Genomic DNA, 17,734 nt, shown 5'->3' with positions numbered 1-17,734 from the left:
CTTTGCCAAAAATACATTGATATTTTTGTGTAATACAGTGGTACTGGCATTATGTTGTATTTAGCGCTGGGGAAATAGAGACCTGTGGATTCAGATACTTATCCAAACCTCTTTTGCCAGACATCTGATGCAAAGAAACTTTCATGACTCTTCCAATTCTTTCTGCTTTTATTTGGCTCTGAAGTGTTGTGGAAACACAAGAGATATTAACGTGTGAGTGAGTGTGTGACCGTAAGAGGTATTTTGGAATTTCTATTTGTTACAAAAACCAAAATATCAGTGGGTATATCTGTCTGTTAAAAAAAAATACGACTTTTTGCTTATCTAAAAAATATTTGGTTCAATTTGATTTTCCACATGATTTGGGTAACTATCCTAACCTGTAAGATATTTGAAATGTGTCTCAAAGTTCTGCTGCTTCCATTCTTCTTATGCTCTCTCCCTTGCAAAATACCCTTGACAATGAAAGAATTTTGTTTCTTAATAGCTGCAATTTATTTGGATCCAACTTTTCAATCTCAGCTAGCTGAAAATGGCATCAAATTTTTAGGTTTTCATCTCATTTATAATGAAAAAAGCTCAGGGTTATCGGATCTATTTTCAATTAATGTTTTCTTCTGAAGTCATAGGACTGTGTTTAAATGACCTTAGCTTCTTGGGAAGACATGGGAGAAGTAGTATCACAATAGAAAGGAACCCCATTAGTGGTGCTCCTAATACCTCATAAATCTTTGATTCCGCAAAGGAGATTCTAAAAATGTGTCAAAGCCACAGACTTTTCCTCTCTGTGACACATAACTCATGAGTTAAGACACATAAGAAATCCTAAAACAATAAAATCTTATTCCTGAATTTAAAACAACTTCTAGGGAAATTATGGAATCTCCATCATTGTGGATTTTTTAAGAGCAGATTAGATAAACACCTGTTGGGAAAGGTCTAAACTGAGGTAGGCAATTTTCAATGGCAGGCTGAGTCAAGAATTTGGTAAGTGGTAAGCAGCCGCACTTTCCTGAGCTATCAATGGAGAGGGTGTGGGATCTGATACAGCATTTCCATAGAGTGTGTGGGTGGGAATTCTGACCTGGGGAGAGGACAGGGTCAGTGAAAGAGTTTGAGTACAGGAGGGGGTTGTGACATGGGGCAGGGTACTGAGGTCTGGAAAGGGGTGGGGTGCCAGTTGCAGGCTCTGGTGGCCCAGCAGGACCCTCAGGCTGGTTGCCTGACAGCTGCATCCCCATATGCTATGTAAAGTGGCTAGGGTCTGGGACCAGCATCTGTGTGTCTACTTGCTGTGCCCTTTGAGGGGGGTGCAGTGGGTCTCTCTATGTTGTATGCACCCACAAGCACTGCCCTTGCAGCTCCCATTGACCAATTTTCAGCTGGGGGCAGGAATAGGGTGCAGAAACTCCTCTCCCCCCAAAGTGGCTCTGGTCACACAGAGACACACAAGCTGGCCCTAGCATCTGACCGTTTTGGCAATGTGCGGCGCCATGGCAGGCAGAGAGGTTGTCTGAGTGTCCTGCAGTGGGATGGAGCCAAGGGTTTGGTGGGCTGGATGTGGCAAGCTGCTCTATTTTGCCCACTCCTGGTCTAGATGGTGCTTCTCCTGCCATGAATGCAGGGCACTGGACTTGATGAAGAGGTCCCTTCCAGTTCTTTGATTCTATGAAATGCAGCGGCTTGGATCTGGAGAAGGGAGAGGAGGCACAGCTACAGCTAGTGTGAGGCTTCTCTGGGCTAGGATTGCTAGGTGTCCAGTATTGACCCGGACAGTCCGGTATTTTCGGCTCCTGTCTGGTAGTAAATTCAGAAAATACCGGACACCGAAAATATCCGGTATTTTCTGGGCTTTTCCCTGCCAGGAAGCGAAAATACCGGATACCATGCTTACCATGCTGATTTTTAATTAAAAAAAATTTTTTTTGCTTGACATTGCTGTCAGGATTCTCAACAGAATATTTTTTGCGGGGGGGGGGGGGGGCAGTGTTTGGTATTTTTGGTTAAACCATCTGGCAGCCCTTCTCTGGGCAGATGAGGGACAAGACTGCAGCTGGCGCAGGGGACCTCTGAGCGAGTGGGTGATAGGGCTGCGACCAACCAGGGGATCCTCTGGTCAAGGAGTGGTGCTTGGGTTTTCTCTGGGTGGACAGAGATACCAGCTTGTGGCTCCATCCAAGACAGGGAGACAGGAGCTCATTAACTGTGCTGTCCTGAGCACAGTTACACAGGGCAAATGTCAGAACCCCTCCCCTTTCAAAAACCTCCTTCCATTTGCATACCTCTTCCGGAAAAAAAGACAGTGTAGAGCCGTACCCTAAGAGTCCAGTAAGCAGTAGCAATGTAGGGAATGCCTGTAGACAATACTGACCTCCTGTGGTTCAGTGGGTTTCTCCCAGAGGGTGAGGACGAAGGACTCATTGTTTGTAGACTCCTAAGGTAAATACCGTGGTTAGTTCTTCATCTGCCAAATGAAAGGTTCTTGCAGACACCGAGCGCGGGACAGAAAATCTGCTTTTTCTTTTTCTCACAAACCGTGGAGCGTCCAGACGGGAATTCCCTGCAAGGCTCTTCCAGCTCTCCGGGTCTAGGACTCTGTGACTGGGGGGAGCGGCCGGCTCGGCAGCCTTGGAACATGCAGCCCCCGCCCCAGTCACCCGGTAGGTCCACGGGAAACAAAGGGCCGAGAGGGGCTGAAAAACTTGACTGTGCGGCCCTCGGCCGCCTGGGAGACCCGCCCCCATTTCTCCCCTGGGCCTTGGGGGGGGGGGGTAACTGCCCCAGCCCGGCTCCCCCCGCCCCTGTGGGAATAGGGGTGACAGGCAGCGGCCCAGCCTCGCCCCCTCCCCTGCCGGCACGGACAGCCCCGGGCCCAGGCGCAGGCAGCTGCCTCTGAGGACGGGCGCTACTCTGGCCCCCCCCCGGCAAAAGGGCGGGTGATTTTCCCTGGGGCGGGGCAGCGCTACCGTACAACCGCCCCTCCCCCTCCCCGGGGGGGGGAGACGTGCGCCTCCGCCTCCCCCCCTGCGTTTCCAGGGCAACAGGTAAGCGCCTGAGAACTCGCGCCGGCGTGCAAAGGTTCTCGCGAGAAGATGAGTTCTCGCTCCCTATGTCGCCAAGTCTCGGGTTGCCATGGAGACCAGGGTACACCCAAGATCACTTTTTAAATGACAGAACAAGCCAAGATCTACCACCCCCGCCTCTTCCTTGAAGCCCCGCCCTCCCTCTCTTCTCCTCCTCTCCGTCACTTGCTATCCCCAACCCTTATACTGCTGCTTTTTCCCCCAATTCTTCTGTAGGAAGACGTTTTTCCAACATTTGGCCTGTCTAGGCTGGACCAAATGTCAGAAACCCCTTCTTTTGGAAGCCCCCTTATTCCTCGTGGAAAGAGGAATATAAGAGTGACTGAATGGGGACAGGTTTCTGAGGCGGGGGAGTGGGGAGAGGGAGCTGGGGTCTGGGCAGAGGGCACTGGGAACGGGGGAGAGGGAACAGGGTGCTGGGAGGGCTGGGGACAGGGTGCCAGTGGGGACAGGTTTCTGAGGCTGGAGAGTGGGGAAAGGGAGCAGTGGGGGCAGAGAGTCCCCTGCACCTGCCTTCTCCCAGGATTCTTCCCCCCCACCGCAAGGGAAGAGGGTCCATGCCTCCTGCGGCGCAGCCAAACTCCCACATGCGCCTGCCCTGGGACCAAACCCCAGGGCCGACCCCTGTGCTCGACTCACCCCTCCTGTGGCGCAGGGAAGCTGTCGCACTCCTCCTCCGGGGCCGACGCCACTTTCCGCAGCGTGCCAAGCACGCCACCGAGCTGTGGGAGGGGAGCAGCCAGCGCACTTCCGGAACCCCCAGAAGTGGCATGAAGCTGCAGGCAGGACTTCCGTCCACCCCGTGGGAAGCCGGCACTACACTGGAGGTAGGTAGTGGGGCTTCTCGGGGGTGGAGAGAAAATGGGGGGGCCCGAATGCCTCGCGATCGACCGGTTGGTGACCACGGTGTTAGGAGGTCGGAGGAGAAATTGCATCATGGGAAGAGCATTCTTATGTCGGTTTGTACCGCTCTGTGACTCCGTGATGTTCACATAAGGGATGTTAAATATTGGTTAATTTAATAGTCGAGTAACCTCACTAATTCTTATCAATTAGAAGTCAACTATTCTATAGTCCCCAGGGGCGAGGCTGGCAGCCAGTGCATTCCAGCCTCACTCTGGAGGAGCCCCCTGCTACTCTGTGCTGCTGCACCTGTCAGAGGCAGCAACACAGGGTGCCAGGTGGGAGCTGGTCCGTGAGGGGAGCCGGTTTAAAAACCAGCTCCCCTTATAGGACCCAGCGCTAGCTGGAACTAAGCTGGGCCAGCTCTTAATACACTTTAAATGCAGAGATGCAGTGTGGATAGGTCCTGGACCTGGCATGAGCCAGGACTGAGGCAGGCTGCTGGCCAGCCTGCTAAAAAATTTACTGGGGGGGAGGAATGCACGTAGTCTACAACATTAACCTATAAGCTTTTGCTTATTGGTTAATTAACTACACTATTACATCCCTAGTTCACACCCTACCCTGTATGACTCATGTAGCCCTCTGAAATATCTTTAAATAATTAAAAAGATGTCACAGCTGATGCAGTGAACTCACAAATTGCTTTGTATGTTTTGATTGCTTATTTAGGAAATGTGAAAATGTTGTAACCCTCAATAGATGCTGGGCTTTCAGTGCGAATCAGTAAGGCTCCCCTATCTGGAATCTAGGCTCTGGAAGAAACCTGTGTTTTCATTAATAGCTCTCAGGATGGCCATCATCTTTAGTTTTTAGTTTCTGTAGGTAGAGGGTTTTCATAATGTTTCTCTTAAGGCCCTGAACTTGTAGATGACCATGCCTGACAGATACTTGTGCTTTTGTGGATCCCACTGATGTCACTGAGATTACATTGGCACAGGAATTCACTCACATAAAGTCACTTATAGGATTGGAGGCTATGTAATTTGTTTAAAAAAGCCTTGAGTAAGGAACAATTTCTCTTTAATGGGAGAACGACAACCTGATGTTCTTTAATTATCTGATTTCAAAATATGTCTGGTTTTGGTGTGCTTTTAACAGTTTGTCTTGAGATTTTAAAAAATTAATAAAACCATATAAGTTTTCCTGTTCTCCTGTTTATTAAGAGTCTTTCCAGGACAAAACTGCTTACACACAGAAACTCCAGTCCATTTCTCTGCCAATATTTGGCTTAAGTTTAGGAGCTCAGGGAGGCAATCAGGACAAGGTACTCTTCCTCTCCTGTTGGCTTCCTGGGATTGGCCTGAAGTAGCCCCTGTTTGCTTACCTACTGGAATAGCCAGATGGCAGGCAGTCCTGTTACATGCACAAACTAGAGAAATCACCAATATTTTTCCATCTTTAAGCTATAGTATTTGTATACATTTATAATAATATGAAAGTCCACATTTTCAGCCCTGTGTCTAATTTTAAAGTTGATGGAGTCCTTTTAAAGATTTAATTCTCTTGCCTCTCCCTCTGTGTCTGTCCCTCCTCCCAAGTTGTTGATACAAGGAAATTGTTCTGCAAACAAGCCAAGACCTGAGCACTCTGCAATATGGTGCTGGTGGGAGCAGTACGTGTTGTCCCCAGTGGGAAAGTCTACAGGCAGATTTTTGATGAGGTACAGAAACATCAGAGGCTAAACCAAATTTACTCTTCATTCCTGCTGTTGTAAATTCAGTAGAGTTAGATAAGACATGAATTTGAGCCTTTGGATTTTTTATTCGTTTTAGCAGAAAATAATGTTTATATCTTCAGGCTGCCCTCCTCAACAAACCTTTTGATGTTGTACTATTTGTCTTTTGAACCTCAGAATGTGTTTACCAAAGCCAAAATTTGCTATATTAATGACATGGCAATGATGGATGAGTTCAGAGGTTTAGTGTGCCAGACTCATAAGGATTTGGCTATTATACACAGGTGATTTAATTTTGAAATGGAACATCCGAATAGTTTAGTGGGTGGAATATGGGATTTGAATTCAGGATTACCTAATTTGTGTTCCCGAGTCTGCCGCTGACTTGCTGTGTGACCTTAAGCAAGTCATCTAACCTTTCTGTTTCTCAGTTTCCCCACCTGCAAAAAAGGAGATGTTCTTATTCATATTGTAAAGAACCTTGGATAAAAGGTGTTATGTAAGGGCAAATAATTGTTTATTACTTTTATCTTTTCAGCTACTTTCCCCCCACTTTTTTCAGTGTAGCTTCTTTGCTTTTCTCTGCTTTCCCTGGATTACTGAAAATTCTAAGATCTTAATTATATTTCTATGAAGGTTCACTTAGTATGCTTTCTGGAGGAAGCAAGAAACAAGGCAGTGCAACCTAAGTTTCCTATGAAGAGTGGAAGGATTCCTGTGGTTAGAGACATGAAAATGTGTGCTGGTAAAGGACTGTTATCTCATCGCCAGCAGAAATGGTTTGAGGAAATGCCCAATGATGGTTCCATTGAAATCCCAGTGTTGTACAAGTATAGATTGGAAGTATACATTTGTAATTATAGATTGGTAGGTGTTGGGTTAAATCTCTTTGAAATTAGTGGGTAGAATAGCCAAACTTCATTATTGATAAAAGAAAGAAACAGCTCCTTTATGGAACCAGCTGAAATATTATCAGCTTCCACCCAAAACAAAGAAACATGCAAGGCCCATGTGGGTGGCAGGCTTTCAGTAGGTTTGGTGGAAGTGTGTGTGTGTGTCTTTCTCTTTGAAAGGAGAAGAAAAAAAACAGCAGAGAAGCTGGGAGAGAAACACCAGAAAGTCAAAGCCTCAGCCAGAGCAAGCATTGGGAATGTTGCATTGAGAAAGGCCTAGAGAGAGAATTTTTGGTCTGTGTGCTAGCTGGACAGGGGCTTGGAACTAAGAGCAAATCAACTTACATGCTGTTTTGAGAGGACTTTGTATATTCTTTGTAATGAAATAGGATTGCATCAAAGAAAGACCTGACTTCAACATCAATTTTTTCTCCTAACCAAAACAACCCATTAGATTGCAAACTTTGGCCCAGCTACTTGGGTCAAAAAGGGGTAACCACATGTATTATGACTATGGACAATGAGGTGTGAGCATGGAACTGAAAGCTAACAACTCCTTGAATTTTAATTGTGGCTCTAGTAATAATTCTTCTACTGGGCAAATTACTGAGTATCCATGTGACTCTATTCTCCTAGCTGTAAAGAAAGGCAATACTGGCCTGGCCATGTGGAATTTGCAGGGGCAGTGAGCTATATGGGCTCATGGAATATTCCTGGCCTATAGGAACCAGTTCCAACAAAGTTTGGGGCCAAGTTTCTCCCCTGGCTCCATCTGCTGCCCCCGGGCAATTTAAAATGGTCCGGGGGCCCTGCTGCTTCCACTGGCAGTGCAGTGGGGTTAGTTCTGCTCCCTGCCTGATCCCTTTGCACAAGGGTATTGGCATGTCACTGCAGCCCCTGGGCAAGAGGTGCATGTCTCCGTGTACTGTCTTTACCCCAAGCGCCTCTGCAGGCTGCAATGATTTATAAAATCATGAGTTGTTTGGAGAGAGCCGATAAAGAATAGTTATTTATTAGTTCCCTAAATAGAAGAACTAGAGGACACCAAATGAAATTAATGGGTAGCAGGTTTAAAACTAATAAAAAAAGTTCTTCTTCACACAGCGTGTAGTCAACCTGTGGAACTCCTTGCCAGAGGAGGCTGTGAAGGCTAGGACTATAATAGAGTTTAAAGAGAAGCTAGATAATTTCATGGAGGTTAGATCCATAAAAGTCTATAAGCCAGGGGATAAAATGGTGTCCTTGGCCTCTGTTTGTCAGAGGTTGGAGAGAGATGGCAGGAGAAAAATCGCTTGATCATTGTCTTCGGTCCACCCTCTCTGGGGCACCTGGTGCTGGTCGCTGTCGGCAGACAGGATACTGGGCTAGATGGACCTTTGGTCTGACCCAGTACAGCCGTTCTTATGTTCTTATAATGCATGGAGACCCCCCAGTTCCCAAGCCTAGAAGCTATTGCCAGAGTGGGGTACCCCAGGTAAGCACTGCACCCATCACCCTCTCTGCCAGCATCCCCTCCTGTGCTCAAACTCTCGGAGCATTCAATCCTTATTCCCTCCTCCTCCCCCTTCCCTATGCCATCCCTAGAGCCTGCATACATCAACCAGACTCCATCCTAGAGTCTGCACTCTAGACTCACTCCCTCACCCAAACATCCTCCCAGAATCTTGGGCAGGTGGGTGGAAAGAGGGAATTGGATCTGTTCTGGACACCACCAAAGTTTCTACAAACTTGCCACCCCGAGAGTCTGTTCTGCTTCATGCATCCTGAACAAAGTGTCTGCTAAGTTCTCTATTAACAGTCAAGGTGTAAGAGCAGGAGTCTCAAACTCATGGCCCAGAGGCCATCTAGGGTCCGAGTAGTTTTACATTCCATCCCGGGTATGTTTTTCCTCTTCCCCCCGTTTCACCCCTTTCTCCCAAACCTCTTCCCCTTAATGACGTGGCCTTGGGGATTAGCAGGGGGTCATGGGATAGGGGAGAGCAGGAACACTCTCTGCATATTGTGATAATACTTAATGTCATTTAGATTTTTTACAAATGAATCTGACTTTCAAAATACAAAGCAATGCCTTTTGGAAATCCCTATTTTTTCTTCTGTGGCATAGTTCAAGGCTTTCATCATTGTTTCTATTTCAGGGAAATGACAAGATTTCTAAAAGGTGAAGAAAACGAAGATGTGATTGCAGTCCGTGAAGCTAGAGGCCTCAGTGATTTCATTAGTAAAGTTTACTACTTAATCTTAAGTTATTTTTTTATGATTTTTTGGGAATTTTCCACATGGAAGGGAGAGAATAATCGCAGAAACATTGATTGTATTATTGTACTTGTTTAATTACTCAGACTTTAGAGACATGGAGTCAAATTCAGCCCTGGTAAAAACAGGCACAAGTCCTTTGTAGGGATGTTAGCATGTAGTCGTTTACACGATTAACCAATAAGGCTATTATGTGACCATGCGTTAATTTATATTGGTTCAAGGTTTCCTTTGGGTTTTTCACTCAATAACTTGTTCCAGTGTGAAAATTTAAGACAAAGTTTTCTTGTGGCTGGACCAGAAAATGGGAATCAATATTTCTTGATTTCTATTCTGCGTCCTTCACAATTTGGCAAGTCACTTAACATCTTTTTGCCCTAATTATCCCCACCTGTTCAACTGGAGATAATATATGCCTTACAGAGGGAATGTGAAACTTAATAAATGTCTGCTAAGTGTTTTGTCATCATAGGATAAAAAGTGCTGTATAATTTCAAAGTGCTGCTGTTATCTGTGCCCTTTTGTGTTCTTGTAGTGGATTGTTCCTACTGCACAAAAACCAGAGATCTTAGCATTGATTTAGTAATGTGATGGTGGCTACCTTACACATTCTGCAGCATCACATCTAGTCTGCACCATTTTTATTTTCTTCCTTGGCAGTTCCTGAGAGGACAAATGGCAATATCATTGAACATATCTCAGAGCGCGGACGAGGCCGTCATAATGAAGCCACAGGTAGGCTAAAGCAGGAGTTAGCCTGCATTGGGAGGGTGAGACTCTAGGAAGTCTGGAGTGTTATGTAAGCATCAAGGCCTAATACCCAATATCTAATCTCCCAGTTTTAGGAAATGGAACTGTTCATTTTGGAGCCTGGTAAGTTGCTTTGGACAAAACTGTCAGAATCTGATGGAACAATTGAACTTCTATTAAAAAAGATTGAAAATGACTCTGATCTGGAAGCCTTTTCAATTGAAGTAAGGGAGTGTATTTGATTTAATCTAGTTCTCTAGCTTAAGCCCTTGTATCTCCTTTTTTATTTGCCTGCCATCTGTATGTGTAATGTCCATTTATTTTTAATTTTTCAATGGGTCTGACATTTAAATTTTTCTAACAGAGTTTTGGAGAGTTATGGGATGTCATCTCTCAGGAATCCTTGTATAGAAGGCAGTGGATTCAAGAGATGGATGAATCCTTAATCAAGTGTGAAGTGGCTTGAGCTGAGAAAGTGAGCTAAAGTTTGAATGGTTATTAATTAATTCCTAGATTAAGAATTTGTTCCCAACCCTGGATGAGGAGCAGGAAGCAACTTTCTCCCTATGGGTATTATTCTGTTCCAGGCCCTAACCAGAGCGGAGCCTTCCTTTAGTGGATTAAGCTGTCATTCTCTATCCAACCTGCACAGGGGAGAGATTTGTACAACATTCATAGCTTGTTTCCTCTCTCCCCCGACACCTGCAGGGGAGATGTGAAGAGGCCATGCAGGTATATGTGAGGTGTCTGATTCTCCTTTATGCCTCTGGTTGATTGGTTAGGGTAAAACCATGATCAAAACCTAAAGTATTTGTTAATATGCAAATCAAACACCACCACTAAGAAATTCTATGTGCTATCTGATTAGCTATTGTGACGACTAGTGTAACATTTCCAGTCTTTTAAGCACTAGAAACCAATGTTCACAACATATTCTTAACTCATCAGAACTCTAGAGTTCTTACACCCATACTATATGTTTCTTAACTAACTTATTCCCCAGGAACTTGGGCAGGGAGGGGGAGGAAAGCCTGGCTATAATGAATCATTCACTAAACAATTGTATACATGATGGAAACAAATAAACAAACACAATCATCCTTGGTACTTAAGTACTCATCTTCTGAAGTTTGTTACATGTCTTGTAGCATTGCTAGGGAACCATTTTACTTCAAGGTTCAGCATTTGATTATCACTTAATCTATTATTTGTTATAATATGATAGTATCGGATGAATGGTCTGGCATTTTCTGGTCTGGCAACATGCATGGTCCAGCATGATTTTAGCTAGCTGGCTGTCCTCTTATCATTGGTGTGGCCAAGTTTCCCTTGGTTCTATATATTTTGTTGACCACCGCCAGTCCTGGCTCTCAGGCTGTGTCTAGACTACATGCCTCTGTCAGCAGAGGCATGTAGATTAGACACATAGGCAAAGTCAAATGAAGCCGCGATTTAAATGATCGCGGCTTCATTTAAATTTACATGGCTGCCGCGCTGAGCCGAGAAACAGCTGATCAGCTGTTTGTCTGCTCAGCGCGCTAGTCTGGACGCTTCCTTGCCGACATCAAAGCCCTTTGTCGGCAGCCCCGTTATTCCTCGTGGGATGAGGTTTACCGGGGCTGCTGACAAAGGGCTTTGATGTCGGCAGGGGAGCATCCAGACTAGCGCACTGAGCGGACAAACAGCTGATCAGCTGTTTGTCGGCTCAGCGCGGCAGCCATGTAAATTTAAATGAAGCCGCAATCATTTAAATCGCGGCTTCATTTGAGTTTGCCAAAACAAACAAATCTACATGGCTCCGTCGACGGAGCCATGTAGTTTAGACGTACCCTCAGTGTTCTGTGCTGTTGTTTAGCTCTAATTTACCCCTAAATGTCTTCTAAGAGCCCAGCAAGCAGTGGAAGTGTTGGTAATGTCGCTAAGCATAAGCATGGTTTTTATGTTTTATGCACTTCTTTATTTACTTCTTGTGCCAATACAATAAAATTGTATAACAACACTAATACTTTGTTATGAAGCAGGCCGATGAGACTTGGCTAGGCATAGGCTTATATAGGGTGTATCAGTACAATCATATTATTGAGCAGCATTGTAAGCATTGTTCCATTTATTCGTCTCACTGAAATAAAAAGGAAAAGAGACTCACTTGCTGCAATTTTGACCTCCTGTGGATAGGCAAATTCTCAGGTTTGGCACTGTCAGGTCCCAAGCATGAGGGACTAGAGAGGTTCAGCTTGAATGCATGTTTGTTTTGCCAGTCTTTCATACTAACTAACTATTTGTAAGAAAAATTCATTATGTGTATTGGAATTAGACATATGAAACTGCTCTGTGCCTCAGTTTCCCCATCTGTAAAATGAGAAAATGATAGTACCCCTATTTTCAAAGCTCTTTTTATTTGTAAAGTCTACTATTGTATCTTTTAAAAGTATGATATGGTGTTTAAGGAGAAATGGTGGTTCCATACTTAAGGAGCTAACCAGGGATTTGGGACACAGTTTCTTGCTTTGCAAAAGACCTTCAGTCTGCCCTTGAGTGAGTTACTTGGCCTCTCTGGGCATAGATCCCTAGAGGGGAGATACTAGTATTTCCCTACCTCATAGAGGGATTGTGAAGATAAATACACAAAATTAAAACTTATGCACTCAGGTGCTGTAGTAATGGGATAAATAAATGCCTTATTTTCGTACCCTTCATTAAGGATCTCCTCACAACACCTCTGTGATATAGGGGGAATAATAGCCCCGTTTTACAAATGGCGGCTCAGAGAGTTAATGAGTTGTCTAAAGCCATACAGGAGCTTGTGCTAGTACTAGAAATAGTGCTCAGATTGTTTGACTCTCAGTCCTATGCCTTTGTGACTCATATACCGCAGCAAGAAGCTTTTGGGCGCAGTGCTCTTGTTTACATAGAGCCTAGGATTTGAAAGTAAATATGTAATAGGAAATCGATTCAGATATTTGACATGGCTTTCAACCTGTCTGCGGTTATCTAAAACAGTGGCTCTCAACCTTTCCAAACTACTTTCAGGGGGTTTTTTTGTATGTATTCCAAGTTTCACATCACTTAAAAACTACTTGCGTACAAAATCAGGCATAAAAATACAAAAAGTATCACAGGACATTATTACTAACAAAAAATGCTTACTTTTTCATTTTTACCATCTATATATATTTTAGAGATTTTTGTGTCTGTCTGTCTGTCTGTGAGTCTGCGTGTCTAAAAGTTCGTTTGTTCAAGAACTCCTAAATGGTAAGAGCTAGGACCACCAAATTTGTGTGCCACTTCCTTTTATCCTTAAAGCAAGGTCGGGGTTTGGCTGTCCCAAGAAAATGGGAAGTGCTGTGAATGGGACTGTTTTCCATAACACAGAAAGGGAGGGGCACAGAGAGGCGGGATGCAATACTGAGGGTGGCTAATGGGGGCAATGAACCTGCAGAGGAGAGCTATATTGCAGAGTGACCCCTGGGGACAGCTGTACCATCAAGGCTAGGGCTCCATTATCTTGCTTGCCAGCAGACCAGATAAATAATCCCCCTGCCCCAAACTAGGGTTGCCAGATGGTTGAAACAAAAATACAGAACACCCGTCCCTCCCCCCCAAAAAATACACCAGAAAAAAATTCTGTTCAAGAAAAAAAGGGGGGGGGGGGCAGACCAAAGTTTTTGAGCAAAAAAAATAAAATAAAAATAAAACAGCATTAAAACAGAATGTCCCCTTTAAGGGTACATCTAGATTACATGCCTCTGTCGCCAGAGGCATGTAGATTAGGCTACCAGACATAGTAAAATGAAGCGGCGAGTTAAATAATCGCCGCTTCATTTAAATTTACATGGCTGCCGCGCTGAGCCAACAAGCAGCTGATCAGCTGTTTGTCAGCTCAGCGCGATATTCTGGACGCGCGGGTGGCGACATCAAAGGTATTTGTCGACCACCCAGGTAAACCTCATCCCAGGAGGCATACCTGGGTGGTCGACAAATACCTTTGATGTCGACACCCGCGTGTCCAGACTATCACGCTAAGCCGACAAATAGCTGATCAGCTGTTTGTCGGCTCAGCGCGGCAGCCATGTAAATTTAAATGAAGCGGCGATTATTTAAATCGCCGCTTCATTTTACGATGTGTGGTAGCCTAATCTACATGCCTCTGGCGACAGAGGCATGTAGTCGAGACGTACCCTAAGAGTGAGTGCAGGGATAGGAACAGGGGACCGGTTGAGCACTAAGGCCCAGAAGAGTCATTGCTTGCCCTTGGGTTTTTTGCTGGCAGCCATTTTGTGCCAGCAGCCTTGCGGAACCAGGTAAGCATGTGGTCTGGGGTCGGGGAGGTGGAGATGTTGGGCGCCAAAGGGATTCAGGGTGGGGGGGTGGAGGCCGGGCACTGAGTATTTGTAGGGTTTCCAGGTGCCCAGCATTTTCACCTCCTGGCTGGGGGAAAAAATCAAAAAATACCGGACATCTTAGGTGTCCAGTATTTTCTGAATTTTTTTTTACTGCACAGGAGGTGAAAATACCAGGCTGTCCAGGTGAATACCAGACATCTGGCAACCCTACCCCAAACCCTTCCCCTCTCAACCCTTGGCCACAGTGCCAGAGAGAGCGGGGAGAGTAAAGGCCCCTGGAAGCTGGGAGGAGCTGGGAAGAGACAGAAGACTCCTAAAGGCTGGCAGGAGGGCTGAGGAGAGACAGAAGGCCCGTGGTGGCTGGGGAGGACTGAGGGAGAAACAGCCTCTGTCAGCTGGGGTGGGCTAAGGAGAGGAGAAGGCCCCGCTGGCTGGTGGGGAGGGGGGAGAGAAAGCCCTAATGGATGGAATCCCCTATGCTGAGCCCCTCCTCATCTCCAGACCTTCTCTCTTGCACCTTCTCCCACATCCTCAGTCTCAGCCCTCCCCAAACACATCCCCAAGTTCTGCCCTGATTTCTGCACCCCTTACACCACCAACCCCCGTCCTGAAGGCATCAGTAAGTATCTGAAGATTGGATTGTTAAACCGAAGCAGATAAAAATCAAAGTCAATAGATAGGCTCCCATGTCAGGAAGGATACAACACAGAGAGCTGTTTGCACCTTCAATGGTTGTTAAATTGCTAGTGTCCCAACCAACTTTCATCATGACTGAGTTCATTAGCATGTGAACTGAATTTGAGGATGAACTCTAATTCCAATGCTTCCCTGTGGATCTGGCTTGTAGAACTGGTTTGTGATAAGACAGCTACTTGGAGATCTTTCAAAGTGTGATTTGGACTATTGACATGCTCTCCAATAGGTTTCTATATGTTTCCTTTGTGCATATCTGATTTATGTCCATTGATTCTTTCCCACAGAGACCGTCCAGTTTGTCCAATATATATAGCAGTGGGGAATTTGATGGCATCGATCAGATTACTGGATGTGCAGTCAAATGACCTTTTGATTTGGTGACTGATGTTGGCTCCAGTGATGAATTCGCCAGTATAGATATGTGGGCAGAGTTGGCATCGTTTTTGGTTGCAGAGCTGTGTTCCTGGAGGCTTATGATGTGGTTGTGTGACATGGTTACCAGAAAGAATTCGTTTCAGGTTAGGGGGTTGTCTGTAAGCAAGAATAGGCTTTTCTCCCAAGGCCTCTGAGAGTGAGGGATCATTTTCCAAGATGGGTTGTAGATTGTGTATAATGCGTTGGAGGGGTCTGAGTTGTGGACTATGGGTAACAAGAGGAGTTCTGTTATTTTCTCTTTTGCGTCTGTCTTGAAGTAGTTCATGTCTGGGCAGTTTTTTGGCTCTGTCAATTTGTTTTTTCACTTCTCCAGGTGGGTATTTCAGTTTTAGGAACGCTCTGTAAAGATCCTGTAGGTGATTGTCTCTGTTTGTGGGGTCAGAGCAAATCCGATTGTATCTTAGGGCTTGGCTGTATACAATAGATTGGGAAATGTGTCTGGGATGGAAGCTGGAGGCATGAAGGTAAGTGTAGAGATAAGTGGGTTTCTGATATAAGGTGGTGGAAATTTGTCCATTATTTAACTGTACAGTAGTGTCCAGGAAGTGGTTTTCTCGTGTAGACTGGTCCAGGCTGAGGTTGATGGTGGGGTATAAGTTGTTGAAATCCTTGTGGAATTCTTCAAGAGTCTCTTTTCCGTGGGTCAAGTACCGCTTTATATGACCTCTAAAACAAAAAACATTTTATATTGCATTTGATCAAATATTTAAGCCTCATGGCATATGTGAGAGGAAGATCTCATCCTTATTTTAAAGACAAACTGAGACACAGAAAGTTTATTGGTTTGTCTAGTCACAAAACAAAGCACTGACAGAGCCATGAACCAAAAGCACCTGACTTCCAGTTCCTTGCTCTAATTTCTAAATCCTGTCCCTTCGAGCCCTTTTCCTTACCCTTCATTTTGATGGAGCACCAGCTCTTCTGCATTTCAGCAGTTGCTTTTCTATAGCCAAGAAATCCATGGTAAGAAGATTGAACTGTGATTCTGTAAAAATGAGAAAATAGCAAGTTGTGCAGGCTAACCTTACTTGTGTTTGGTTGAAAGAGTAGTGTCAGTGTTGTGTAACTAGTAAGGAACCTTATCCCAGTGGAGTCAGACTTCCCAGAGTTTGCGTTTTTTACTCAAAAAGTAATAGGTTTGCTTTTCAATCATAGGATCCACTTCTGCTTTTTTGAGCACTTCAAGAAGTGGTTTACCCAATCCATGTCCAACTCCTGGATCATTGTAAGTGCCAAGAAAGAGGAGCTGAATTCAGAATTGCAGCTGAGTTTTCATATGCATCAGCCAAGGCGCGAAAACATAGAAAAGGATATCCATAATGTCAGGGCTGGTACATATATTTACTTTGGGTATATGCTATGGCTAATGCTAATTGATTCAATATCAGGGGATAACGTAGGTTCAAGGGGACTTTTCTAGAGAGTACCATAAAGTACCATAAAGTTGTTAGCTTCTTACATATTGTGGGAGGAGGGAGGGAGTAAATTTTCCTTTATTCATAACTCACATTGGTTTACATATTAGGAAGAGATTCATCTCTGAATCTGAACTGATTGAATCTGAAGCATTGTTCTCTGAACTGATTGATAACTGAAGTCAGTAGGAGCCATGGATGCTCGGTATCTTTGAAATGCAGTTAATAAGGTTTTGGCATGGCAGACAAAAGAAAGAAGGGTGATTTTAGAATTGTTTTCCAGAATGAAGTGAAAAAGCTTAACAAGAGCCTACATATAGGAAGAGAAGGACTCGGGTATTGAAAATATCACTAGGTTTAGAGCTGTCTGGAAAATGAAATGTCTATCTCGTGGAAAATTCTAAGGTGTAGGAAAAAATTAACATCTCAATTTGGGACAAAAAATAAAACCCTTTACATTTTCATAGGTCAAAAAGCATTCTGAAAAGTTTTATTTTAGGTCAGGCTGCTGTCAGGCTGCCAGGCTGTCAAGTCAGTTACTCCAGTTCCTTTGGCAGAAGTGGAAATAAGTATCTCAAGACCAACACCTTCTGTGTCACTACTCTTTAATGTGTTACATCATAAATAATGTGTTACACACTAGATACTTGTCAATGTCTCTTTCTCTCCCATATCCAGAGCTCTACCTCTCTGCCTCCCTGTCTTTCAACCTCCCTGCTTCCCCTTCATAGAGGCAGCGGTACTTCAAGAGAAATGGGCAGATGGAGCGCCAAGATTTTCAGCCTCCCTCCTTCCCCCACAAGTTTGGCTGCAGCTCTCCTTCAGGCAGAAAGCTGGGAATTATTTTCCTAATGGAAAGACAAAAGAGCATTATCCATTGAAAAATCATTCAGAGAAGAAATTTCTCAACCATTGTCACAATTAGACACCACTCTCTACAGAAAACCCACCGACGCATACAGTTACCTACATGCATCCAGCTCCCATCCAGAACACACCACACGATCCATCGTCTATAGCCAAGCCCTTCGATACAACCGCATCTGCTCTAATCCCACTGACAGAGACCAGAAGCTTCAGGATCTCTACCAAGCATTTATAAATCTCAACTACCCACCCAGAGAAATAAAAAAGCAAATTGAAAGAGCCAGACGAATACCTAGAAACCATCTACTTCAAGACAGACCCAAGAAAACCAACAATAGAACACCACTTGTCATCACCTACAACCCCCAACTTAAACCTGTCCAACACATTATCAATAAACTACAGCCTATATTGGAAC

The 17,734-nt window shown here is 44.7% G+C and overlaps 1 protein-coding gene across 3 annotated transcripts in view; it reads left to right on the top strand.

Moving 5' to 3' along the window:
- The window catches only part of LOC102455524 (histo-blood group ABO system transferase 1-like), a 60,886-nt gene extending 43,563 nt beyond the window's left edge, over positions 1-17,323 (top strand). The window contains exons 8-13 of one of the 3 annotated variants that reach the window (XM_075905162.1): positions 3,739-3,910; positions 6,301-6,494; positions 8,693-8,775; positions 9,471-9,545; positions 9,650-9,683; positions 17,128-17,264. In XM_075905162.1, coding sequence (XP_075761277.1) covers positions 3,739-3,910; positions 6,301-6,494; positions 8,693-8,775; positions 9,471-9,545; positions 9,650-9,683; position 17,128 — 559 coding nt within the window. In that variant the 3' untranslated portion in view covers positions 17,129-17,264. Of the gene's footprint in view, positions 1-3,738; positions 3,911-6,300; positions 6,495-8,692; positions 8,776-9,470; positions 9,546-9,649; positions 10,668-17,127 lie in introns of those variants that run through there. The other 2 variants (XM_075905160.1, XM_075905161.1) reach the window with 2 other exon arrangements.
- The last annotated feature ends 411 nt before the right edge of the window (positions 17,324-17,734 follow it).

Source organism: Pelodiscus sinensis, chromosome 22 (genome assembly GCF_049634645.1).
Source record: "Pelodiscus sinensis isolate JC-2024 chromosome 22, ASM4963464v1, whole genome shotgun sequence".
In the NCBI taxonomy this organism is placed as follows: Eukaryota; Metazoa; Chordata; order Testudines; family Trionychidae; genus Pelodiscus; species Pelodiscus sinensis.
The sequence above is the reverse complement of the archived record's forward strand: the minus strand, read 5'-3'. Positions and strand labels throughout refer to the sequence as shown.